Raw genomic sequence first — 26,572 nt, forward strand, 5'->3', positions numbered from 1 at the left:
ATTACTATAGCTTTCTTTTTTCATTTAAAATTCAGAGACTTTTATACAAATTATTGACTGATCCAAATTCGTTAAAAAATCTCCTGACCTGTTGTCACTAATAAGAAGTTTTCCAATTTATTATATAAGAAGTGATCACTTCTCTCCAAGTATTGTTTAGAAAATAAATAAAATTGGGCCAGGCGCCGTGGCCTAGCAGCTAAAGTCCTCGCCTTGAAAGCCCTGGGATCCCATATGGGCGCCGGTTCTAATCCCGGCAGCTCCACTTCCCATCCAGCTCCCTGCTTGTGGCCTGGGAAGGCAGGAGAGGACGGCCCAATGCTTTGGGACCCTGCACCCGTGTGGGAGACCTGGAAGAGGTTCCTGGTTCCCGGCATCGGTTTGGCGCGTACCGGCCCGTTGCGGCTCACTTGGGGAGTGAAACATCGGATGGAAGATCTTCCTCTCTGTCTCTCCTCCTCTCTGTATATCCGGCTTTTCAGTAATAATAAAAATCTTAAAAAAAAAAAAAAAGAAAAAAAATAAAATCATATATTACAGTGGGATTTGACAGAAAGCTTCTAATGATTTTACATCCCCTCCACCCCACCTTCGAACTGGCCATTCAGTGGCTCCTTTTAATAATTCATCCTATCTCCTGATGTGGACATGAAATTATGTGGTGTTACTTTTTTTCTTTTTCTTTTTTTTTTTATGAACCACACGTTTGCAACGTCTTCCCTTTCTTTCAAGTAAATGTGAGACTGCCGGTAGGCTCCAAGCGAAGTTGACTACCCCTTTAAATAGAGCTTGAGCTGCCCAAGGTGACCAGCGGTGCGTCAGGGTTCTCTGTTGAAAGCCCTCATAATGTTGGGCGTCCAGTGGGAAGCGGGGACACAGCACAACCCATGGGGGACTCGGGGAGACCTGAGGAGAGACGCCGCCCCCAGAGCCATGGAGCACAGGAAGACAGGTAGCAAGCAGGCGTCTCAGCGGCTCAGCCCGGGGTCCCCCCGAAATGGGAGCCCATCTTTATTCCTAAATCCAGTGGTGAGGGGAGAGTGCAGTTCTGTGTGTGGGTGCCCTCTGACAGAGGCTTCCCTCGCCTGCAGCCCAGTTACCTGGCCGGGCGCTCCATGCGAGGAACCAGGTCTCCACAATTTTATTTAACACCTCCAGTGCCGGAGACAAAGCTAGAGGAGACGTCACCCACACCCAGCAACCTTCAGCCTCCAGCAGCTCGGCGGCTGCAGGGAGCCCAGGGGACCGAGACACCATCAGTCCAGGCTCGCGTGAGCCACTCCCTCACAAGACACCTGCTCCCCGACTGCGCCACCCAGGGTCGTACCACCTCCTACACCCAGCCCTGTTCTGGAGTCCTCGATACTGCGTTTCACGGACGCCTGATTCGCTGCTCACCTGATCCCTAACATCAAATTTAAAGTCGCGCCCCGGGTGACCGCCATTCCTCCTTAGCAACCCAGTCTCTACAGGCCCACCGGAAGAGCCTGTGATCACGTGCTCGCCCGTTTTCCGGTTTTTCAGCGTGGTTTCCGCTTGTCAGAGTCCCCGGACGCGGCGGCCCGGGCAGGGAAGCGCGCGGCCCGAGGTCGCCGTCCCCGGGAGTGCTGGGCCCCGAGGAGGCCCTGCTCGTCCTGCCTCGCCGCCATGCACCCGCGCCGCCCGGAGGGCTTCGATGGCTTGGGCTACCGGGGCGGGGCCCGGGACGATCAGGGCTTTGGCGGCGCTTTCCCTGCCAGGTCATTCAGCTCCGCTTCGGAGCTGGGGCACTGGGTGACGACTCCGCCCGACATCCCGGGCAGCCGCAACCTGCACTGGGGCGAGAAAAGCCCGCCGTACGGTGTGCACTCGGCCTCCACGCCGCGCGAGGGACCCGCCGAGGAGCCCTTTCCCGGCTCTGGCTCCGGCACGGGCGGAGCGCAGGCCCAGAGCAGCGGTGAGGGCGCGGGACCCCGGGGTCCGGGGGTGGGGAGGGTCCGAGGCGCGGGGGTGTCCTGAAGGGCCCGGGAACCGTCCTGCAGTGCCCCAGGGCCGCGTTCAGGTCCGGGGTGTGGGAAGGGTCTGAGCCGCGGGGATGTCCTGCAGCACCCCGGAACCGTGTGCAGACCCAGAGCAGTGGCGAGGGCACGGGGACCCCGGAACCGTGCACAGGCCCAAAGCAGCGATGAGGGCACAGGGACCCAGGGTCCAGGTGTGGGGACGGTCCGAGCTGCAGGGGTGGCCTGCAGAGCCCGGTGGTCTTCACGGCCTCCCCGTGCGGCACCTCTGAAAGCAGCGTCTCCCTTTACCGGTCACAAATGTACCCTTCTCTTCGGGATCGCCTCCAGAAAGGACATCTGCTGGAGCTGTGGGGCGTGGGGTGCGCAATGGGAATGTGCAGGGCTCTTGGCATCTTGGATGCTATAGCTTGCGTCAAGGGACTGTTAGGTAATCCACGCCGGCGGCTGTGTTTTTCTGGCTTCAGTGAAGGCATTTGCTTGAACGTGTTGTTTGAAGAGAAGCCTTTCAGCATAGGCAGGTTTGGGTTCTGACTTCAACTTGCTGTTCATCGGCTGGACCCCTGGAGCTGTCTTTTCCCATCTTTAAGATGTGTGTGGAGGAATAAGCTAGAGGCTTTACATGGGTATGAAATAAATTAGCACCTGCTGTGAACAGCATGGGACATTGAGTTAGCTAAAAAAAAGAGTTACGTTTTTAAGCAGGACAGTTGTATGTGCGTGCTTTTAATCCAAATCTAGACATTAGCTTCCCTGTGCTTCTTCCTGCTGCTTTTCCTCTTCAGACCAGAAAACTCCCTGTAGCAGTAAGAAGCACTGCTATAGTTTCATAACAGAACTGGCAATCTCTGTAGAATGTCAAAAGCCTTCCTTCTTAAAAATGTGTTTATTTTGAAAGTGAGACTGAGAGGAAAGAGTTCTTCCATCACTGGTTCACTTCTCAAGTGCCTGCGACAGCCTGAACGGGCACGTGTAAGCCAGCAGCCAGGAGCTCACCAGGTCCCCCACTCTGGTGGCAGGAACCAGGAACTTAGACCATCACCCACGGACGTCCCAGGAGCATTAGCAGGACGTGGCTCGGAACGCCACACAGCAGCCACAACACCAGACATGGCAAGCCGTTGTAACCAGGCCTGCCACGCACCTATCTTAATGGAAACACTGCATGATGTACAGATTTTTCAACATTCCTTTTATATGAAGTGCAAGAGTAATTTGACTTGAATAAACCACGAGGAATAGACTTTAATGATTTTGTGAAAAGGTGAACAAGTGAGAGTGTGAGGGAAGGCCCGTGACTTTTCCAGTGTCGTGCCGGTACCTTTCTCTTGGGTCAGCCTGAACCCACAAGGGTCCTGCAAAGGTTTTGCAAGTTAGTAGTCAAATAATTAAGAATGCATGCAGTTACTATTGGGATACCTTCTTAGGAAGTAAAGTTTCTGTTTTTATGTTTTCCTAAGTTACTCCCAGGAAAAGAATTCCTTTACAAAAACGCTAGGCAAGGTGTTTAAAAGGCCGGCCAATGTAACTTTGCAACCCTTTATGGCTTACACAGCCAACCCCCTCCAGAAATGTCAGAGGCATTTTTTTGTTACTACTTTGGGACGATGTTAATGCAAACACGGTAAAAGCTGAAAAGAAGAAGCACTTGAACTAGGCATGGAGGCTTTCCAGGAGCGTGCGGGCCTTTTGGGGGTGAGGCGCTGTTTCCGTGGTCTGACTTAGTAGTGAGGCCATTGCCTCGTTTGAAAGAGCAAAAGCTGGAGATAGCACACCCTCGTGCGTACTGTGTTTACCTTGGTGGCTGGTCCCCCGGGACCTGGGATTGTGTTGCTTCCCCATTATGGTTTCTTTAGTTGAGGAGAAAGACTTTGTTCTTTGACATAAGCTAAGAATGTCCCCGGCCTTGCATTTCCCAGGTAACAACAGGAAATCCCCTCAGCACGGATAGATACAGGGTCCTGTCAGTCTTAGTTACTCTGCTGTGGAAGGCTGGAGATGAGGGAGGGGAGAGCTGCATTGACTCCCATTGGTTACCCTGAGTGTTCAGACGACTCGGTGTTGTACAGCTGCTCTCTGAAAGCCAGTGAGGTGTGCTTTACTTAGCATGACAGCTAAGTTTCAGTCAGGGTCAGCCAAGGAAAAAGTAAATTTTAAAATATTCTTATTTATTTGAAAGGCAAAGACTGTGTGTCCATCAGCTTGCTCACTCCCCAAACCAATGCAAGGGTCAGAAATGGGTGGATGACAGCAAGGCACTTTCTCCAGGTGTTCCTTGGAGCACCATGCGTCACCTCTACAGGCCACCAGCTCAGAGCTGGGTTAGACATGGAGAAGCCAGAACACAGGCCTTCACCTATGTGGAATGCAGGCTTTGCAGGTGGTGAGAGGTTAAATCGCTAGGCCACAGTGTTGACCCCCGCCCCCAGAAAAAAATGTAAATGATTGTTGTCAGAAATTGAAAGCATAGGCACAGTGGCTAAATCCTCACCTTGCAAGTGCCAGTGTCTCATATGGTGCCAGTTCCTGTCCCTGCTGCTCCATTTCCCATCCAGCTCCCTGCCTGTGGCCTGGGAAAGCAGTCGAGGACGGCCCAAAACCTTGGAACTTGGAAGAAATTCCTGGTTCCTGGCTTCGGATTGGCTCAGTTCCGGCCTTTGTGGCCACTTGGGGAATGAATCAGCAGATGATGGAAGATCTTTCTGTCTCTCCTCTCCATAAATTTGCCTTTCCAATTAAAAAAAATAAAATCTTTGAAAAAAAAAAGAGTTGAAAATGAATCATCCTTGAATATTTGTTGAATATCCATGCAGTGTTTAACACTGTTTGAAATAGTTGCCAAATCTTAAATGGGGGATGATTTTATATTTAAAAAATGACTGTCATTCTGGAAAAGAAATCACAGGTTAAAAACCCTAGGCCCACAGTCTCATGTGGCAATAGTGAATTGGAACTGAAGATCTGATGTATTGGGCCTGGTACAGTGGATTAATTTGCTAATCCTATCCCTTGCAAGCACCAAGCATCCATGTGGGTGCTGGTTCTTGTTGTGGCTGCTGCACTTCCTGTACAGCTCTCTGGGATAGTAAAGGAGGATGGCCCAAGGCCTTGACTACCTGTATTCACGTGGGAAACCCTCAGGAAGCTCCCGGCTTCTGTCTTCAGGTCAGGTCAGCTCAGCTCTGGCCTTTGTGGCCAATTTGGTAGTGAACCAGTGGATGGAGGATAGTTCTGTTTCTGCTTCTTTCTGTAAAACTGCCTTTCTAATAAAAATAAGTGAACTTTTTTTAAGGATCTGATGCACCTTAAAAGCTCTGTACATTGCAGCTTGCCTTAGTTCCAAAGTGTCCTTCGCTCTCTCAGGTTACTTCCCTGGCCCTTGTCAGACTTTGACTTTCATAGTAAAATGAACACTGTGTGAACAGCGGGAGAGGTTTACAGTAAGTCTAAATGTGGTTATGCGTTATCTTATTTTTTGTTTCATTTCAGAACAGTTGAATAGATTTGCTGGATTTGGTATTGGACTTGCAAGGTAATAATTTATGTAGATTTTTAAAGAGTTTCTCTTTAGAATATTAATTTATAGTATTTCTTTAGGTTTCTTCAGAGCAGTGTATTAAATATTGAGTAATGTTTCACAGAAAGAAATCATTACTTAAAGTCCGTAACTTGGTATTTTTCCAGCAAGAGCTATTCAGTGTTAAAAACACTAAAAACTTTTGTAATGGAGATTGTAACAAACTTTATGAATCACCCACAGGAGATTTCACCAAAAATAATTGCACAGATTTCTAAGCATTGAAATGCTAAGAAGGTATTTGATAGCATAGAGGCTAGATTTTGCTCATAACCAGAATTTGGTTGGTGAGAACTGCACATTTTTAATTCTGTGATCATTTTGGTTGAGGAAAGTTACCAGTCTTGATTATTGTGATCTTCAGTGAATACCAGTTTCAAATATATTTGAATTTTTCAAAACTTCATCATCTTCATCATTTTAAAAAGTTTAGTGCCTGAGCCCTGTAATTTGCATAAAATCTGAACATGTTAAGGTAATATAAAATCTGTGTTTTCTATTCTGCCAATTAGTTTTTTTAATCTCACGCTATTTAAATGTTCATTTGAGATTATTTTAATGTGTGTTTTGTGTCATTGTTGGAGCATAAGCCCACAGCCATGATGACTTTGTAGGGAATGTTCTCAGAAGTCAGTTAGCGAAGTCATTAAAAAGCTATCACATCTAAGTGTCGAGTAGATAAACATGTTTAGCATGAAGTTCATGCTAATTTTGTTCATAGGAGATTTTCTTTAAAAATTGGAAATTAAGTGTTATGTACTATCTCCCTCTGTTTGCTAACTCTACTCTTTATTTTCATATTTTATTTGATTATTTATGGAATCGTTTACAAATATATTTAGGTACTTGAAATCTTTTTAGGATTTTTTTGAAGAGTGGAGAAAAAAGTAATTCATGGTTTGAGGGCAAGAATAATTTTAGATGCATATCTGTAACAGGTGAAATGTGCGCATGGACACAAACATGTCTAATCATTTTTCTGTAGTCTTTTTACAGAAAATGTACTGGCCCATCCTTGCATTGTCCTTCGCCGGCAGTGTCAGGTAAATGGAGTCTCTGGGACCTTGGGAGGTGCTGGGCTATCCCTGATGTAAGTGGCAAACCTCCAATAAATGATATGAAAGTGTATAGTTATTGCATTGGAGTGTTCTGAAATCTTAATAGAGTCTCAAACATTCTGATTTCAAAACATCGTTAAAATGTTTAGTTATTTAGAATTTTGAAGAACTTCGGTTATGTGGATCTTATCTGATGTTTGCCATTTTCGCAGTTAAAAATCTACTAGATATTGACAGATTGCATTTTATGAAAAATACCTGCTTTACAGTTTTTTAAATGTTCTGTGTCTGGCATAACAGGAGTTATCTGTGTTCTCTTATTTGCTTCTCTGTTTAGTCTTTTGGACAGTGTTTGCAGAGGAAATAAGAGAAAGGAAAGAAAGGACCCAATCTGTGGATATATGCAAATGAAAACAGGAAGAATATTTTATGTCTTTTCAGATATTTTGGGTATTCTGTTTTGAAATTGTATCAAAACGCACTGAGTACTGGTTTCCTAAAGGGTGTTCACATTGTATTTGGTTACCTTCTAAGATCTAGTGAGAGATCTTTTTGAATTCTTTATTTCTTGCTGAAAAATGTTGAATTTCTGAGTTACATAGGTCTTCTGTATTTTATGTTTCAGGTCATAATGCTAAAAGTCATCTTTGCAAAAGCACCATTGATCCCATAGAAAAAGTCAGTAAGAATTGGAAGCCATTGATGGTGGATACAGATTTTATAAAATTCTGATATTCACTTACATACCTGAAATTATCAACAACAAATAATGCAGGGGTTTTTAGTTTTAAATTACACTCTTGACTCATTTTTAAAACCATACTTAGTCTAAGTGAGTAACTGTAGCCTATGATTTTAGAAGCAAAAATGGTGTTTTTGAAAAGCCATTAGTTTAGTTTGTAGTTCCATCATACAAGTGCTTTTCCTCCTGACAGTCTCCTGGCTGCTTTATGCAGTTCTCAGGAGCCTAATCAAAAAGATACCATGTCTTCATGGGGCAAGCTGCAGCAAAGTTACAGTTTTTACTGCTCCATGAAGGGTGTAAATGGGACATAAAATACAGTTAAATACGAAAGTACAGTTTTTCATTTGCACTAAAGAGCTAACAGTGTTACCCACCATCGTTATTACCATCATTCGTGAAAAGGTCAGCATGGGCAAATGATGCCCTGGTATCTTCAGGAAGATAACTGTAAGCTGGTCGAGGCCCTCAGGGATCACTGGACCACACTTGTGGTCAATGCTGATAGAATGTAACTTAGTTTGCAGTTTAATTTTTTTCATGTTTGTTTGCTGATAGAGGTCAAAGAGTGGTAAGTTATTACAAATCTGCTTCCGTTCAGCAACTGGGAAATAATGTATGCTTTGAGAAACACCATTGATGGCGTTAACAGTGTGTGTGCGGGAAAGCAGTGTGGTCCAGACATATCTCACATGGTGGTAATACTGCACTGAGGTCCTGTATACGTTGTTTTAACACCCTTAACTGATTGATAAGTTACCAATTGGTTGCAACTTTTGGTTTGATAAATACTTGCCTAAAGTGAGCACAAGTTAAAGATGTTATTCTGGTGTTTAAGGAAACAGTCTCAAACACCTCTTTGTTATATAATCTACACACACACACACATATGTGTATATATATATATATATATACATATTGTATTATGTAACCATATATGTATTATAGTTTCAATAGGTTATAAATTTAACAGGTTATTTAAAACACTCTCAAGAGTAATTTTGTTTGCAAAATTTTGACATTAGAGTTGACATTTTGTTTAAACTGAATTGTACTTTATATTTTTATGGCCTTGTTATTTATTGGCAAAACAACCAGAATAAAAAAGGAAATACTGTGTAATTGCTGTTTTTGCAGGTTAATTACCATGCTCGGCATTATCATCTCACTCCATTTACAGTCATCAATATTATGTACAGCTTGAACAAAACTCAGGTGAATATTGCTTGTTTATTTTGCTGAAGTATATAATAAGTATCGTTTGTGAATATCACAAGAATAATTCCCTTCAATTCGATTCATAAAATATCTGTTATAGAAAAACTTAAGTAGCATAGTAATATGGTCTTGACTCATCCAAAATTTAATTAGCTCAGTGAATACTGTCAGAAACTAGTAGCAGATAATATCTTTAATATCAAGAGGCTTACAGCTTAATTATGAATATTAAAACTAAGGCTGTGGTGCAGTAAGATAGATGCAGTGTTAGAGATGTAAAATGCTATCCCTGTAAGGAAGAGAAGTGTCTTAGCCGACCTGGGACTTGGGGGCAGGAATTTAGCAAAGTTGGTCAAGACACTGGTGAAGAGGCCTCAAGCCACATTAGAGCACTCTGGCTCCTGACCTGCCTTCCTGCCAGTGCGCACTGTGGGAGTCAGTGCTGATGGCTCATGTACTTGGATTGAGTTCCATCTCCCAGTGTCAGCCTGGTCCAATTCTCACTTAGGTATTTAGGGTGTAAACCAGTGGAGGGTTTTCTCTTGTACACATTTTCTAAGTAAAAGTGGGATTTATGACTGCAGTATGACTAGGAAAATCTTTGGGGAGAGAGACACCCGAGTTTTATTCTATCAAGAAGGCCACCTGCTCATGATAAATGTAGAGAAAAGATGTTAAAGTAGACATGTAAAGGCAGAAGAGCAGGGCAGTCCATGACTGGGAATGGATTTAAAAGTTTAAAAAGGGGGTTTTTTATTTTTATTTGAAAGGCAGATGAACAGAGAGGGAGGGGTAGAGGGATCTTGCATCTGCTGGCTCACTGCCCAGATGGCTGCAGTGGCCAGAGCTGAGTCAGCCCAAAGCCAGGCGGCAGGAGGTCCTGGGCCTGCCGCGTGGCTGCAGGAGCTCCAGGACTTGAAGCATCCTCTGCTGCTTGTGCAGGCCGTTAGCAGGGAGCTGGGTTGGGAGTGGAGCAGCCGCGACAGGAAACGGGGTGGGTGCCAGTGCCACAGGCTGGCCCCTGGATGGACTTTATGCAGTACTATATAGGAAATCGGGGCAGGGATTGAAGAGTAAGGGAAAGATGGGAAAATGGCTAAAGAAATAAGCAGGATCCAGAACGTAAAGACCTTCAAGGAATCACACATTAATATTTAAAGCTGGAAGAGTACCACTGAAGAGATTTCAGCAGTGAGCAAAGTGTCTTGATTGCTTAGATTGTTTGCTATATCTATTAAAGTTTAAAATATTTGTGTTTTTTCTAAGAACTTTTCCCACGGGTGTATATTTACAAATGTATATATAATGTCTGTACCTATAACTATAGATGCCATTGTGGCCCTGTAAATACCAATGAGATTAGAAATGGTAAGTTTCTGTCAGTAGGGTACCAGTGAAATAATTACAGCGTGTTTATGTGACAAAATACCAGATAGCATCTAAAAATTGAAAAGGCAGCTCCAAACGTATTGATATGACAGAATCGCTAGCATACTTTGTGGTTCAAGAAAGACCTGCTGCTGAAATGAGCAAAATAATAACCCAGCTGTATCTGCTCATACAGAGATAGACTTGTGTCGCTGAAAGACAGACATATTGCTTCCAGGAGACTGGGACAAAACGGAGATCAGCTGCTTACCTGAGACGCCATTGCTTGTTTCTTTTGAAGTTGTACTGTATTATTTGTTAATATGCTGTATGATTTATACTATGGGATGATGAAGCTGCTATACATGGAGTTAGGAAACACAGTAGAGAGGCAAGTGACTAGGGTGGTCTGAGTAGTTCTGGTTGGGTCAAGGTTGAGATACGGAAACGTTGAGATACTGAAGAATAACTCAAGGGGTAGGACTTGTAAATATTGAGAAAATGTAACAAATTAGTTGTTCGTTAATGATATTGAAATGTTCATCCCGGGCTAAATATAGGTCACATAGCAAATATTAAAACTATGAAATTCAGTTATGTTTCTCTACGAAGAGATTTGCTAGAATCATGAATTACTCAAACATTCAGTAGATGCTTAATATCAAGTTTTATTAAGACCTTTGTTTTCATGTTTAGGCATCAGTAGAAATAATAATGACTTTTGTTCATTTTAGGGACCAAGATCCCTGTGGAAAGGAATGGGAAGTACATTTATTGTCCAAGGAGTCACGCTGGGAGCAGAAGGCATAATTAGTGAATTCACACCTTTGCCAAGGTACCTTTTTAGCATTTTCCTGGAATTAATTACAATTAAGTTCTAGTAAAATATGATAGCTTCTAAATTTGAATCTGGAAACTTGTCTAAAGTGGTTGAAAGAAGTAAGAAATAAGTTACTTGCTACTATAACTTATTGAATTAATTTGTGGTAATGAAAGTGCTTCTTGATTCAGTATCGTTGAGAGAATTTTTTCCACTGCTACTGCTATGTACCAGCAATGGCTAAGTTAGAAACAAATGGAATCTGTGAGCAATTCCTATTCTTTTTTTAAAGATTTCTTTTATTTGTATTGGAAAGGCAGATTTACAGAGAGAAGGAAATACAGAGAGAAAGACCTCCTGTCCACTAGTTCACTCTCCAAGTGGCTACAATGGCTAGAGCTGAGCCAATCCGAAGCCAGAAGCCAGGAGCTTCTTCTGGGTCTCCCATGTAAGTGCAGGATCCCAAGGCTTTGGACCATCCTCAACTGCTTTCCCAGACCATAAGCAGAGATGGGACGTGGAGCAACTGAGACAAGAACTGGTTGTCCATATGGAATCTGAGCTCATGCAAGGCAAAGATACAGCCACTGGGCCATGGCATGTACCCTTTTTTTCTTTTCTTTCTTTTCTTCTTCTTCTTCTTTTTTTTTTTTTTTTTTGTAAAGAATTGTTTATTTTGGGCCCGGCGCCGTGGCCTAGCAGCTAAAGTCCTCGCCTTGAATGTGCTAGGATACCATGCGGTGCCGGTTCTAATCCCCGCAGCTCCACTTCCCATCCAGCTCCCTGCTTGTGGCCTGGGAAAGAAGTTGAGGATGGCCCAAAGCTTTGGGTTCCTGTGCCCACGTGGGAGACCTGGAGGAAGTTCCTGGCTCCAGGCTTCGGATTGGCGCAGCACCAGCTGTTGCGGTCACTTGGGGAGTGAATCATCGGACGGAAGATCTTCCTCTCTGTCTCTTCTCTCTGTATATCTGACTTTGTAATAAAAATAAATAAATATTAAAAAAAGACAGAATGTCTTGCATCCACTGGTTCACCCACCAGATAGCCACAATGGGCAGAGCTAAGCTGATGAGAACTGGGTCTACCACATGGGTGCAGGGTTCCAAAGAGTGGCCATGCTCAGCTGCCTTCCCAGGCCGTACGAGGAGAGCTGGAGTGGAAGCAGGTGGTCAGTTTGATGAAGGAAGCAAATGGAATTGCGTTATACTATATCCTGTGACTGGTGCCGCGCTAAGTCCCTCTCAGAGCCCAAGAATACTTGAAATTATTGGTAAGGATTAACAGGAATAATGTAAATCTGAGCTACATCTTAAATTTTGCAGAACAGTTAACCTGGCAGAGAAGCTCATTCTAAGAAAAAGCACAGGCAGTAATGCAGAGTTTGTGCAGTTCGGGGAGCAGACGGAGGGGTCTTATGCTGGCTGGATTTTGTAATACTAGCAAACAAATACTAAATGAAAGTATCACTGGGCATTTGTAAGGCCTTATGGGGTTGGGAATGTAGGATTTTTTTTAATGTGTACGTGTTTTGCTCAAGGATGTATTCATATGGTATTTGAAAAAGGAAAAAAAAGATGGACTGTGATGAACAGATGCATATAATAATGTAAGCCAGAGAGGGAAGGTTCCTCACTAGGGGACAGAATAGAAGGGGCTGAACTAGAGAGCATTTCTGAAACGTCGTGACAGTTAGATTTGGGAATGGAAATAAGGCACGGTGAGTTGTCAGCAGTGACTGGGACGTCTGTCCTGGAAGATGTTAACGAAGGTGGAGAATCCGTGGTGAGCATGTAGGAGTAGGGAAGAAGGTATGACTTTCAGTGAAGTTTGAGATTCTTGCAAGACATCCAGAGCACATGCCTAATAGCTAGTTGCAACCATGAATTCGATTTTTGGAGCACATTCCAAACAGAGGGTTCACTTCAAGTGACAAAGAAGTAGCAGCTGAAGTATTGGAATGAATGCCATGAGCTAAGGAAAAAGTATGGACTAAGTGACTGTAGGTGAACCAAGAGGCTAGGCAGGTGTGTGGGCACATATATATGCTGTGTGTGGTGGGGGCGGGGAGGAGGAGTTAGTTGAGCAAAGAAGAGATAAGGCATCTAAACAAATAAAAAATAACAGCAAGGTGAGGCCTGCGGTGTCCTAGAAATCAAAATCAGGAACTTAGAGCTGGTGTTGTGATGCAGCGTGTTGGGAAACTGCTGGTATTCCAAATAAGCTCCATTCAAGTACTAGCTGCTGCACTTTCTAGCCAGCTCACTGCTGATGCACCTGGAAAAAGCAGCAGGAGATGTTCAGAGGACTGGGGCCCTTGCTAGCCAGGTACAAGACCCAAAAGGGAGTTCAAAGCTCTGGCTTTGGCCCCAGCCCCATCTGTTGGATCGGTTGGAAGATTTTTTTTTTCTTTGTAACTCTGCCATTGAAATCAATCAAAGAAATCTTTCTAAAAATGAGAAGTGAGAATTGCAGATATATTCAGAAGGAAAGAATAGGGAAATTAGGGAAATTTGTTTCTGTATCTGTCCTGTGTGAAAAAAGCATGAGAGATTATTTGGTGAACGGGTAAGCATTAGGGTCATCAAAAAGAGAAGAGTGATAGACGCTTGGGACAGTCATGGTGACAAGTAATAAGGAAATCTTGGAAGGAATATAATAAATAGTACTGGAAATCATGAAGTTAGGTAAATTAGGCCTGACTGATTCTGCTTATTGGCACTCTGTTTTTCTGTATCAGTCCATGAATATTGTCAATGGCTTTAAATGATTCATTAATTGAAAGTTAGCCCTCAGTAAAGTGAGATTTTTAGATTGTTTAAGAAATGAAATAGTTGAAAGTATATGCATTAGGACATCACAAGTAATCAGTCTTCTGATTTAGTCTTTGTGGGAAAGGAAATGGAGGCCAGAGAAGTTGGTAGTAAGCCGTTTTCCAATCTGAATGTTTTCAAAGAACCTCATAACCTTGACCTCCCCTAAATACAAGTTTGCTAAGAGATTAGAAACAAAATAAATACTAATCAACTAACAGTTTCTTATCCTTAAAAAGCTAAATGTCTGCGTTTGGCCAACTTTGCCACACTGTTTTTCTTTTCACATTGTAAAGTCAACAGTTAATACTTGGAGTTAAATATTCTTGAGGTCCTTCCACAAAAGCAAAAATGTATACAAATTTAATAAAATGCACAATATTTTGTTTAAAAGAATGGCGAAATTCAATATGTGTTTGAGCATTGCTAATATAAAAAGTCCAAGACTGGATTTCAATCTTTTCAAGTTGTCGATATTTAGGTTAGGGATTTTAAACTGGTAACTTCTATGCAAATATTTCAAAATCAGAAAAATTCTAAAATTCAGCCTGTCCCTGCAGCCAAAGCATTATTTGTTTCAGGTGCTAGCTACAGCACTTTTAGGCATCTCTTTAGTGACGTGTTAAACAGGTAATGAAGCCTGCTGAACAGGTAAGACAGAAATGAAGGAGTAGCATTAATTTCAACTTTATAAGAAAGGAGAAGCAGAATTACTAACGGGAAAACATAAAATTCTGAAAAAAAAATTGTCGCTTTTCTTTCTCATTAGACATATGCACCTGTCAATTGTGTGAGTCTGTGTTTCTCTTTGCCGTTTGTTTACCTAGCTAACATTTCCTAAGCACCAGCTCTTGTGTTGGGTCCTACTCTAGAAATCAGGATGACAGTAAGGGAAAGAAACAAGAGGTAGCTGTTACCTAAAGTTCCTAATCCTAGTGTAAGAAATATGTCAAGTACAATAATACTGCTGATAAGTGAGTCATTAAAAGTTGAAATTTGTTCTCTGAGGGAAAAGAATATGGTTTCTGTGAGAGTTTTTTTTATTATTATTTGAAAAGCAGAGGTTGCAAAGAAGGATTAAGAGAGGTCTTTCATCCAGTTCTAACCAAATGGCCTCATCTGCTGGAACTGCGCCAATCCGAAGCCTGGAACCAGGAGCTTCTTCCCAGTCTCCTATGTGGGTGCAGGGTCCAAAGCTCTTGTACCATCCTCTGCTGGCTTTCCACACGTGGTAACAGGAAACTGGATCAGAAGTGGAGCAGCCAGGACTGGAACTAACACCCACATGGGATGCTGTGCTTACCAGCTATGCCACAGCACTGGCCCCTGTGAGAATATAAGGAGATGAGAACAATGTCCTTAGTAACCTCATGCTTGAGCTGAGATGTGGGTGAATAGGTAGAACAGACTGGTTTGTCTAGAAATGCTGTGGAAGTAGCAGGCGTGGGGACTCAGGTAACACAGGAGGCTCAGTTGATTGCAATGAGAAGGCGAAACTGAGAAAGGTGTAAGTAAGATAATTCTGTAAAAGTAGGTTGGAGCTAGATTCAGCATGCCTTGTGGGCCACTTGGACGACACTGAGGAGTTTTAAACAAGAACTATGACGTCAGATGTTATGCTGTAGCAGAAAAGGAATACCCACATGGGAAAAGGCATCTGAAATCTGCTGTAATTGGGATGAGAAATGATGATAACTAGGACCAGTGTAGTAACTTTTGAGGCGAGAGTACATGGATAATTTTGACGGATAACTGAGTAGAATTGGTGAAACTTGGTGATAAATTAATAGTAGTGGATGAAAGATAAGATTGTATCAGTGACAGCACCTAGGATTTTGACTTGCATAACTTGATGTCAAAGGAAACCATTTACTGAGGTAAAGTTTAAAGTGTCTTTAAAACAATTATTAATTTTTGAGCAAGATTGACCTTTCTTGGGGTAAAGAAAACCAGTGGCTAGTAAGGTATCAAGCCAGCAACTTACTGCAATTTCTAGAAGCTGTCCTATGAAGTGGGTAAGTTCTGAGATCTGTTAAGCTGGAGTTTCTTAAGTTGACATCATGACTAGATAGAAGAATAATGGTTTGCCAACATTTAGTTATTCATTTGGGTTATGATGCCATCACAGAGAAAAACAGCAAATCTGTCAACTCATTCATTCACAAAAGTTACTATTTTTTTTATAACTTTCTAAGATGATGTGTATGAGACAGGAGCGTTCATCATCTTTGATCTTTGGTCATCTACTGCCAGACTTCCCCCCGTCCTTTCCCTGAATGACTCTCATTTAGGGGTGAGCGGGAGTGTGTGTGTGTGTGTGTGTGTGTGTGTTCCCCTATCATTAATTTCAGGTGGGACCTCCTATAACCAAGGTTACTACCTGTGTGGTTTTCTCTCACAAATTCCATTTGCCACTTCAGCTCAGAACCCTCTGCCCTGTGTGGTTGTAAATGTCTTAGTATTTCCTCCCAGTGACTCCTCAAAATGCACTTACTTTGTAAACACAGGCTATTTTGAACACAATGAAATATTCCTCAAATGCAATAGATTTCTGTTTAACAGCTTCAAGGAGAGACCACTCAAAGAGTAAAGAGTGAAGAGATATGTAAAGTTTGATTTTGTAAAATTCAGTTCATTTCCATGTCTTTTATCCAACTAGAGTTGTCAGTAGGCAGGTGACTTTATGTTAACATAGAGACTTGAAGCCTTAACTGAAGGTAAATGCAGTTGGGTGGTTTAAAGGAGTGTTTCATATGAAATGAGGGAAGAAGAGGCCTGAGCCTTCTGTAACTTCAACAACATGATTGCCGGGTTGAGAAAGATCCTGCAGTTGGAGGAGGGACCAGAAAGATGGTAAAAACCCAAAAGAAGAAGAACTGGGTTGTGAGGAACAGGGAAAGGACAGAGGGCCAGCAACACCTGACAGCTGAAAGTATCCAGTGAGATCCACAGTGTAAAGTTGCACAATGGACTTTGTGACACGGGGGTTATGGGAGCCATGGTAAGAGTGTTTCTATAAGGTAGTGGAGTAGAGGGCTTTTTAAGAGTGTATTCCGAGGGAAATGTGAAGACATGGAAATAACTGGAGTGTTTTCAGTAAAGATTGATAATGGGGAAATGAGTAGTTTGGGATGTGTTGAGGTAAGTAGTTTATTAAAAGAGTAGCTAATTGGCCATGGAAAAATTAAAGACTGATTAGACACATACTTCTTTTGGAATTCTGTTGTTCATGGGTACAGTTTAGAGACCTGTACTCGTTCTGATCCAGTTGCCAGTTTGCCAATTGGAAATTTAGACTATGGAGAGAAAGGGTATTCCAGTCACCTAAATTTTCTGTCACATTTGCAAGGACAGTTTATCTCAAAATAATGAATTAAACTATCTTTTCATATTTGGTATTTGGCATTGAATCATAAAAGGTTTCATAACAAGTTCTTACACTTAATGTTCTTCCCCAAAGCACTTACTTAAACATTGCTGATTTAAAACCAAGTTTTATCCATTTTATAATGTAGAGAACAGATACAAGGAAGAATCTCAATTATTTTCTCAGTACTTGATTCTAAATATTTGTCACAGTTTTTTTTTTTTTAATCTTAATGATCTTAAGCATCAGCAGTAATAATCAGTGTTGTAAGATCCAAGGAAGTGGCTCAGCCCTGGAAACGTAAGCCATAGGCTCTCTGTCCGTCGTGTTTATGATAGTTTTCATGCTGAAGTTGAGCGTCATGAGGACCCATGGCAGTGCTTTCTGAGGCGTAAGGATAGTCACAGTTCCAGGAGAATTTACAAAGCATGTATTGTGCTTTACAGTCATTGAATACTAACTTTCAGCTAGACCTCTGCTTTTTGCATTCCAATATCGTTGGCTATCTTTTCAGCTATGTATGCTGTATTCCAGACCTTCATGTTTATTCAGAGTTGCTTTCTTGGTTCTCTGAGATCTTAATCAGGAATGGTTGTTCAGTTGTCCACAGGTGTTAGGAAGTGTGCGAAAGTTTGCATACTCTGCATACTGTAATTGTGCTGGGCTTGTTTTTTAGGATATTTAGCTTGTTAGTGACTTTAATTTTCCTTACCTTTGTAATAAATTATGTTTATTCCTTCATCTCCTTCAGTTTGCCTTTTCACTCAGTTCAAATAGAGGACTTCATGGTTTCCTGCCGTGGCCAGGGTGGATTGGGTGGCCAGGGTGAATTGGGTGGCCTTTCCATTTTTCTGTGTTCTTATTTACCTTCCCCTTTTGGCTTTTCTGTTGATAGAACTTTCTCCCTTTCACCTGCTTTGTTCTGTTTTCCTTCCTTTTTTTTTTTTTAAATCCTGCTAGTTTCTAAACATAATCAAAACGGTAAGAAGCACAGAAACCTAGACTTGGTTCTAGAACTGAAATTTTTAATGTCCCTGGTATCTCTGAGTTTCTCCCTCCTTGTCAGACAAGCACGGCAGCAGCTATTCTGCCTACTACACAGATTTCCCTCTTGTTTCAAATGAGAGCAGAGTCAGAGCAGGCAAAGGGTGCAGATGTCAGTGGCTGAAGCCACTCAGAAGCCAGTGTCCCACTGGGGAAGTTACAGACGCTGGCTGGTTGTATTTCCCATGTAGAAATGAGGAATAGAAATGGTTGCTGTGAGGAATAGAGATGATTCCGTGCCTGACACCTGAGAGGTGCTGATACAGGAGCTGATGTTGCAAGCAGCAGTTTTGCCTGTCATGGCTCAAAGCCTGCCTCAACAACTGTAGTACTGATATGTCAATCTGACTTTGAAATTGCTATTCATAGAGACTTTGTTAAGTCTCTCATATCTGTGTCCAATTTTTTGTTTCCCCTCCATTCCTTGCCCAGTCTTTTTCCAACCTATCGTTTCTCTCTTTCTCTCTCTCTCTCTCTCTCTCTCTCTCTCCCTCTCTCTCCCTCCCTCTTTTCTCTCTCAAGATTTATGTATTTTTACTGCACAGGCAAATTTACAGAGAGAAGGAGATTTGGAGAGAAAGATCTTCCATCTGCTGGTTCACTGCCCAAGTGGCTGTAACGGCCAGAGCTGAGCCAGCCAGGAGCCAGGAGCTTCTTCTGGGTCTCCCACACGGGTGCAGGGTCCCAAGGCTTAGAGCCATCCTCCACTACTTTTCGAGGCACCAAGCAGGGAGTTGGATGGAAAGTGCAGGAGCTGGGACACAAAGCAGCGTCCATATGGGATCCCGCCATGTGCAAGGCGAGGATTTAGCCACTGAGTCATTGCATCACAGTCCCATTTTTTTTCTTTCTTTTGCAAATTTATATTCATGCTTATTTTTAAATAAGGAATAACTATTCCTGTTCTAGCAGAGTCATCTGGTCAACACCTGCAAGAACTAATGTGCTGTTTTGTCATTTTTAACCACTACTATTGTTTGAAGTATGTCCCAGAAGGGGAAATTTTCACATTAGAATGTATTTGTCTTGATGTTAAAACACTATTAGAATCTGGTTATCTTTTTGAAAAATAGGATAAAATAGGATCATTGAAATTAATATGGCTCTTACTTTAAGTTTCTTTTTTATGTTGTAGGGAAGTTTCACACAAATGGAATCCTAAACAAATAGGAGAACACCTTCTACTGAAATCGTAAGTATCAAAGTGGTTCTTTCATTGACAATTTCCATTAATTTTTATAAAGTCATAAATTTTATTTTAAAACTGAAAAAATTTAAATAAATATAATGAAAGAATTTAGAACAATAGAATACTTGTGCAAGTAGAACTTCAAAGTACAAGTGACACAGATTGTAAAAATAAGATGTTGAATACCGGCCCAATGTGGTAGCCTAGAGGCTAAATTCTCATCTTGCATACACCGGAATCCCATAAGGGCGCTGGTTACAATTCTGGCAGCCCTGCATCCCATCTAGCTCCCTGCGTGTGGCCTGGGAAAGCATTAGAGAATGGCCCAGGGCCTTGGGACTCTGCACCCTTGGTGGGAGACCCGGAAGAAGCTCCTGGCTCCTGGTTTCAGATGGGCTCAGCTTCAGCCATTGTGGCCTCTTGGGAAATGAATCAGTGGGTGGAAGATCTTCCTCTCTGTCTCTTCTCCTCTCTGTATATATGACTTTACAATAAAAATAAATAAAAATCTTTTTAAAATGTTGAATACCATATGTACTTTTAAATAATCTTACTAATTTGATAGATTGGAATCATCAAATTAAAATGTTTTCTTATGTTCTTCAGAATGTAGTACAGGTTTTCAATTCATCTGGCCCAGGTGTTACAGATTGTAAGTCTAGTTCTGTAATTGGAAATACTCTTAAAATTTGAAATGGAACTCCAATCAGAGTGCCCATGGATGGAAAAATCAATAGGTGACCCTGTGTGGCTCATGGTAGTCAAGACATACACTAAAAATGTGATATAAAGTATTAACTGAGCTTTGTGTATGAAGTGATGGCATATATGAATTTTGTTTTGTGCATTTGAATACTATTGCTAAAATACCTTATAATGTGTATGCAAAAATTTCAAGAGCCAAAAGAAAAAAAAAAATACTTCGGGTCCTAAGACTTTTTGATCAGGGACACTCAACCTTTATTTTTATCGTTAAAACTGATGATGAATCGTCCCATTATGTCCCATTCAACTGGAGAACCAGGACATACTAGGCCTTAGGCAAGTCCTTTCTTGATATTAGTTGAAATAACCATGTTATGTATGCTTGCAAGATTGTAACTTGTTAAGTATTGGTGATAGTATCTGTTTGTAGTGATTAGGGGACTTTACTCAGCACTGAAGGCTGGTGTTAGCCCTTTGGATGGAAACAAGGTAGTAGGTAATGCTAATAGAGTGCTAGTGGCAAGTAGACCAGTTAGAACGCACGCACTATCAGGTTTATAGGTCGACTGCAGTGCACAGGTGGACAAACAGTGAATCGTGATTGAGTTTCTACTTTGGTGCTTTAAAATAAAATGTTCACTTTGCGGGATACACCGTATTATTTTTTTCATCTCTGTTGAATAAATGGTCTATATTTGTGTCTTTCGGTATCAGTAAGGGAACTTCAGAAAATTCAAGAAAAAAAAAATAGAAGTTCATTTTGATGCAAAATGGTGTTGAAATGTTTTCTGTAAACGTTTTGAAGACCCCCCTCATAGTTGAAAACCTTAAGATCATACTAAATTGAGTGTGTTATGTTGATATTATTAGAGCAGATACTAAACATTTGAGTATAAGCACATTGTTTAATAAATTTGTTTTGTTTTCTACAGCCTAACTTATATAATAGCAATGCCTTTTTATTCAGCAAGTCTAATTGAAACAGTACAGGTGAGCTGCTTTTTATTGTCCTTTTTTTTTTTTAGTAACTAAATATCTTTTGGATATTCAGTATATTATATGTCTGTTTAGCAAAAATGCTTAGATAGTATCTTATTAAATGCTTAGATAGATATCTTCTTAAATGCTTATTTCACAGTTGCCACATACTTATCACATTTCTGGTGTGTATATTTCCATTCCAAATTTAGGTCACATTTTTCTCTTTTTAATTATTAAAAATTATAAGAATAATTTAAAAATATATTAGCTGTATTTTTGATTCGGATGGCTCAGAATCCAAGCTGAAGCTTGCTGTGAATACGAACATTTTCCGGCAAGTTCTTGATAGAACTGAGGTCATCACAGTTTACATGACGGTAAAATAGTAAGTCATTGTCTCAGTATAAACATGTACAATCATCCAGACCTCAAGCCGTGGTACCCACAGGTCATTTGTTACCATCCTTTTGAAATACACCTCTGAAGGAATGTATACAGTATTTCCTGTGGTGAGCACATTCATCCCTTTTGGTATTTTTATGGGATTGGCTCCAGGACCGTCTGTGGATACACCAACATCTGTGAGGACTCAAATGACTTATTTAAAATGACATAATATTTGCATGTAAACTGCGTAACATCTTCCTGTGTACTTTAAGTCATGTTTAGATTACATGTAATACCAAATACAAAATAAACACTGGCTGAACAGTTGTTATAATGAATTGTCGTGGGAATAATGAGCAGAGTCTATACATGGTCAGTACAGCTCTACTAATCATTTTCATCTCTTGTTGCATTCATGGATGCCGAAGTCGAGCAAAGGGAGGGCCTACTGAACTACACATCTAAAGCAATTTCTAGAATTTTAAATTTTTTATTACTTTTAGCCACATGGTGGCGCTTGTGGTTCATTGAATTAAATGTCATTCAGGATCACCTATGCCCTTACACTCGGCAACTCTAAATGAACTGATGCAGGCGAGCTAAGCCTGTAGTATGAAGGTAGCGTTTAACTTTACCGGTGACAGCACCGAACTACTTATAAAGCTTTCTTCTATCTTCAGCACAGGTCTTTTACCATCATTTTTTTTTTAAATATATACAGGTATCCTTCTTTAAAAACCCTGTATGGCTAAGCCTTTTTTCTTCTAATTTGTGTTTCCTACTGATTTTCTTTTCTGGCCCCACTGTTGATCTTTGTTTTATTTAGTTTGTTTTGCTGGGAGTAGCCTGAAGTTAATATCCTGCGATATAAAATACTCTCCCCTTGCATTCGGCATCACATAGTAAATGCTGTTTCTTTTGTGTGATGTTTTAGAGTTTACAGAGTTATCACTTTAAACAAAAGAGGAAAATAGCGAGAACATAATCATTTCAGGACAAATAAATGGCATGTGATAGATTTGAGGAAAGCAAGTATTAGTTTCAAAAACACTCTTACTGGAATCACATTTCTGCACCTAAATTAGACCTGTGACAAACTCATGAAGCTTTATAAGTCTTAGTCATACAAGCACTCTTTGCTGTGGGACAGGGTTGTGTTTGTTCAGTATCTATCCCTTGTGTCTCCCACTCCCAAGCTCCTACTTTCAGCACTCCGCTTTTACTTACCTGCCTTTTAAACGATTTTTCGTTTGTTTGTTTTCATTTTCGGCCTCTGCTCTCTCTTGAACATCACTGTCCTGTGTACACCCTACGTCTCGCTCCTTGACGCACTCAGTTTGGTTCTATACTTTCCGTCCTGGAAGAACACATTTAGTGATAAGAATCATTTTAACTCTGATGACAAAGCAAACTGAATCTGTGTCTCTGCTCTTAATGTATTTACTGCGACTTCAGCAGGTCTCCAGCATGCGACTGTCCTTTATGCCTTCTTTCTTACTTGGGCGCAGTGCTGCCTTGCGTTTCCAGGGAGCTCTGATGGGAGCGCTGTTTGTCTCTGCACGCTGTCTGCTGAAGAGTGCTGAAGGCCTTGAACGTGGGTTTCTTAGTGAGCAATGTGTTTGTTGAGAATCCTTGTTCTAGTTTCCAGGATTAAAAATTCGTTCTGTGTACTCACTCCGGATTAGTGCTCTTAAGTTACAGTGCTTGGATCCTCACTGAATAAGGATTCATACTAATATTCCCCAGTATTGAAACTTCTCAAAATAGTATTGTTACTATTTTGATCAACTTTACTTTTTCTAAATGTTTATTTTTCATGATACAGTTCCTTAGACTCAGGGCTCTCCCCTCCCAGCCTCCTCCCTTCTCCCCAGCCCCTGCTTTACCCTTTATTGTAACAACAGTGTAACCCTGCAGCATGCTGACTTCACTGTTTCAGCTAGTTTTCCTTAATGGTTAATTTTTTCAAAAAAAAAATCATCAACTATTTAAAGTGCCAACATGTATTAGGCCATTGTAAACCCTAATAATGCAGTAGCAAAGAATCCTCTTTCCTTATAGCACCTCCAGTCTTGATAGACCGGCATAGATACGTAATTCATGTAAAGTCCTTTATGTGGTGCCAAATACTACAGAAGCAGAAGTAAAGCAGCAGAGGTAAAAGGGATGTGTCATTTGTGAGGAGAGGCAGTTAAGGCCATACTAAGAAATGACAGTTGGAGCCCGACGCACTGGCTAAAGTCCTTGCCTTGAACGCGTCAAGATTCCTTATGGGCACCGGTTCTAATCCTGGCAGCTCCACTTCCCATCCAGCTCCCTGCTTGTGGCCTGGGAAAGCAGTTGAGGACGGCCCAAAGCCTTTGGACCCTGCACCCACATGGGAGACCCAGAGGAAGTTCCTGGCTCCTGGCTTCAGATCGGTCCAGCTCTGGCTGATGTGATCACTTGGGTAGTGAATCATTGGATGGAACATCTTCCTCTCTGTCTCTCCTCCTCTCTGTATATCTGAGAGCAGCATGGATATGCAGAAGGACACTATGGGCACAAGGAAAGCAGAAGACGAGAGCTGGTGGGATTATCTTGCGGTGTTAAGTACCACCTGTTTACTAGAGATTGATTTATGGTCTGTGCGGCTTGAACCATGTCGTTGTCATCTAAACCGTAGGCTCTATTGGAGTTTACGTGTTTAACATTTCTGAATTTGGAGTCTTCTCTTTGAAATAGTTACACTAGCTCAGTGAAACATAGTCATTTCCCTCCTGTCAGTTCTGGCCAGCAGCCTGGGGATGTTTCTGTCCCTGTCTGTCACACCCCTGGTGCACTTCCCCAACAAGTCTTGTTGACTTTGACCAGCACAGCTGATCTGCTCTGCTTTGATTGCCTCCTCCTGGTCCAACCCACCGTATCTTTGTTCTCAGCTGATTTCTTAACTTCTGCCTCTGCCAGACTGTGCACAACAGCCAGTACTGTTTTTTAAACTCATGCATTGCATTGTATCCAGCTTCTGCTTAAGACCTTCTCATCTAACTAGAAGCCAGAGTCTTAGAAGTGATTCCCTGAGGTTTTCATGTGGCCTTGACTGCTCTTGTGAAGTCAGTGCTGCAGCCAGGTGACCTGGGGCTGTTCTGTGCTTCTCCTCACATACTTCTGCAATCTCTATGACCCAGTTTGTTATTCGGGTTTCTGAAATTGTGAAAAATAAGCAGACATCTCAGGTGATAACACTGACTAATATTTATTTAATATCTACTGGATATCTGGCCTTTTTCTTCTTTTTTTTTCCCCTCCTTTTAATTTAATACAACTCTTTTTAAAAATTAGATAGTATTAATTTTCCATGGCTAATTGACAGGAAAAATTAGCCTGCTGGTAGGAATGTGACCAGTAGTAGAGGGGGCATTTAAATTTATATTGGGCATATGCGGTTGATGCTTTTCCAAATGAGTTCTGAAGAGTCGCCATCCCCTCACCTCTGTATGGATAGTTCTCGACCTGCTATCTCTTTTATCAGGTTTTATTTGACAAATAATCCAGTAACTTACGTGACAGTTGCTTCCTGCAGACCATTCTTGTGTCTCCTCTCCAGTCAATAAATCAGGATTAAGAGGTACTGAGAGTTCTTTTTTTGTGTACAGTAAAATAGGCAAATGTTACGATTGCTCTCTTTTCTTGTATTTCAGAGTGAAATAATTCGAGACAACACTGGCATTTTGGAATGTATCAAAGAAGGCATTGGGAGAGTGATCGGCCTGGGAGTGCCTCACAGCAAGCGGCTGCTGCCCCTGCTCTCCCTGGTCTTCCCCACAGTGCTGCACGGCCTTCTCCACTACGTCATCAGCTCCATCATTCAGAAGTTCGTTCTGCTGATTCTAAAGAGAAAGACGTACAATAGCCACGTCGCTGAGAACACAAGCCCTGTACAGAGTATGCTGGATGCCTACTTTCCAGAACTTATTGCCAACTTTGCCGCCAGTCTTTGCTCTGACGCTATACTTTACCCACTGGAAACAGTTTTGCACCGCCTTCACATCCAAGGAACACGCACAATCATTGACAACACCGACCTTGGCTATGAGGTGCTTCCCATTAACACACAGTATGAGGGGATGAAAGACTGCATCAACACCATAAGGCAGGAAGAAGGAGTACTTGGTTTTTATAAAGGGTTTGGTGCTGTTCTAATACAGTATACACTGCATGCAGCTGTCCTACAGATTACCAAAATTATTTACTCCACACTTCTTCAAAATAGTGTTTGAGATTTAGATTTCATCACCGGCTAGTCCAGAAGGACAAAATCTGGACAATGTGCTATGAAACTGTGAGGCATAAAATGAAAGACTGGGGAGGCAGGCTGGAGTGAAAAGTGAAGCTGGCAGAAAAAGTGCATTCTCATTATGTGGACTCTTCATTTGCCTTTAAATGACATGTATGTTCTTTTTCTTCTTTTGGATCAAGCCTATTTGGAAGCTCAATAAAAGTTAAACCTGTATGATTTGCATTTTTAGCTAGCATAGCACTTAATGCTGAAGTAAAAATGATAGCAGAAGCAAAAATTTATCATCAGTGTAAACAAAATGTCATAGCATAGAATGTATTTCTGACCGTAATATTTGCTATATGTTTATTTTACCTTCTAGATTGTTATTGTAGTATCATTTTTGACCTTTAAGAAAATCAGTCATGGCATCATTGAAAAAGACTAAGAGTATTGGGTTTAGCAATCTATAAGGATTCAAGGGTTCCAATTTGCATTTATATGTAACCATTTTCATGGATATACATACGTATCGTATAAAACCATTATGTACCAACATTTAACTTGGAATTTCCTTAATCTTTATAAATTTTGTACTCTTAGATCATTGCATAAAATGGAATCGTGCTTTCTGCTTGAGTATCAGGACAAAACATCAAAAGCAAAGGTAACCTCCCCCCTGCAAATTCACGCCAATATAGCATACTTGTCCATATCTAAGCCCAATATTACAATGCCAAAAGCTTGAAATTTAACATACATTTATAAAGATTGGTTTGCTTAGCTAATTATGGGAATTAACAGGCTATTTTTAGAGCCAGTTGTAAGGAGACATATAATCATGACATCTTACTGTTTCCACTTTCACAAATTGTGTACTTAAAAAAATCTCACCTGCCTTTCACTTCTGAGTGATCTGTCTTAAAACAAAATTAAAATACACCTGCAAATTGTGCCTCTTTACTACTATATAGTTATTAAGTAGTAGCTTAAGTTTTTTTCAGGTGTTGCATAAAGTTTTGTTCACCAAACTAGATACTCATAAAGGGAA

At 41.4% G+C, this 26,572-nt stretch overlaps 2 protein-coding genes across 5 annotated transcripts in view; one reads left to right on the forward strand and one right to left on the reverse strand.

Moving 5' to 3' along the window:
- TMEM232 (transmembrane protein 232) overlaps window positions 1-1,543 on the reverse strand; it is a 151,226-nt gene extending 149,683 nt beyond the window's left edge. For 2 of the 3 annotated variants that reach the window (XM_058656318.1, XM_058656317.1), the window contains exon 1: window positions 1,399-1,543. In XM_058656318.1, coding sequence (XP_058512301.1) covers window positions 1,399-1,445 — 47 coding nt within the window. In that variant the 5' untranslated portion in view covers window positions 1,446-1,543. The remainder of the gene's footprint in view (window positions 1-1,398) is intronic. The other variant, XM_058656316.1, reaches the window with a different exon arrangement.
- SLC25A46 (solute carrier family 25 member 46) lies at window positions 829-25,761 on the forward strand. 2 transcript variants are annotated; one of them, XM_058656320.1, is made up of 8 exons: window positions 829-952; window positions 5,487-5,529; window positions 6,560-6,617; window positions 8,512-8,589; window positions 10,695-10,795; window positions 19,137-19,193; window positions 20,828-20,885; window positions 24,944-25,761. In XM_058656320.1, exons 1-8 carry the CDS (start codon window positions 847-849, stop codon window positions 25,520-25,522), a joined length of 1,080 nt encoding a protein of 359 aa, XP_058512303.1. In that variant the 5' UTR covers window positions 829-846; the 3' UTR covers window positions 25,523-25,761. The 2 variants fall into 2 exon arrangements, with proteins under 2 accessions (XP_058512303.1, XP_058512302.1); XM_058656319.1 differs by lacking the exon at window positions 829-952 and adding an exon at window positions 1,524-1,936.
- Window positions 25,762-26,572: the final 811 nt, after the last annotated feature.

This window comes from Ochotona princeps, chromosome 28 (genome assembly GCF_030435755.1).
Source record: "Ochotona princeps isolate mOchPri1 chromosome 28, mOchPri1.hap1, whole genome shotgun sequence".
Classification (NCBI taxonomy): Eukaryota; Metazoa; Chordata; class Mammalia; order Lagomorpha; family Ochotonidae; genus Ochotona; species Ochotona princeps.

Excerpts from the sequence above, each read along its gene's own strand:
- SLC25A46 (XM_058656319.1), top strand. The coding sequence starts at position 1,648 with ATGCACCCGCGCCGCCCGGAGGGCTTCGATGGCTTGGGCTACCGGGGC. Across the intron at positions 1,937-5,486 it reads AGCGCAGGCCCAGAGCAGCG|AACAGTTGAATAGATTTGCT; the intron begins GTGAGGGCGCGG and ends GTTTCATTTCAG. Across the intron at positions 20,886-24,943 it reads GTCTAATTGAAACAGTACAG|AGTGAAATAATTCGAGACAA; the intron begins GTGAGCTGCTTT and ends CTTGTATTTCAG.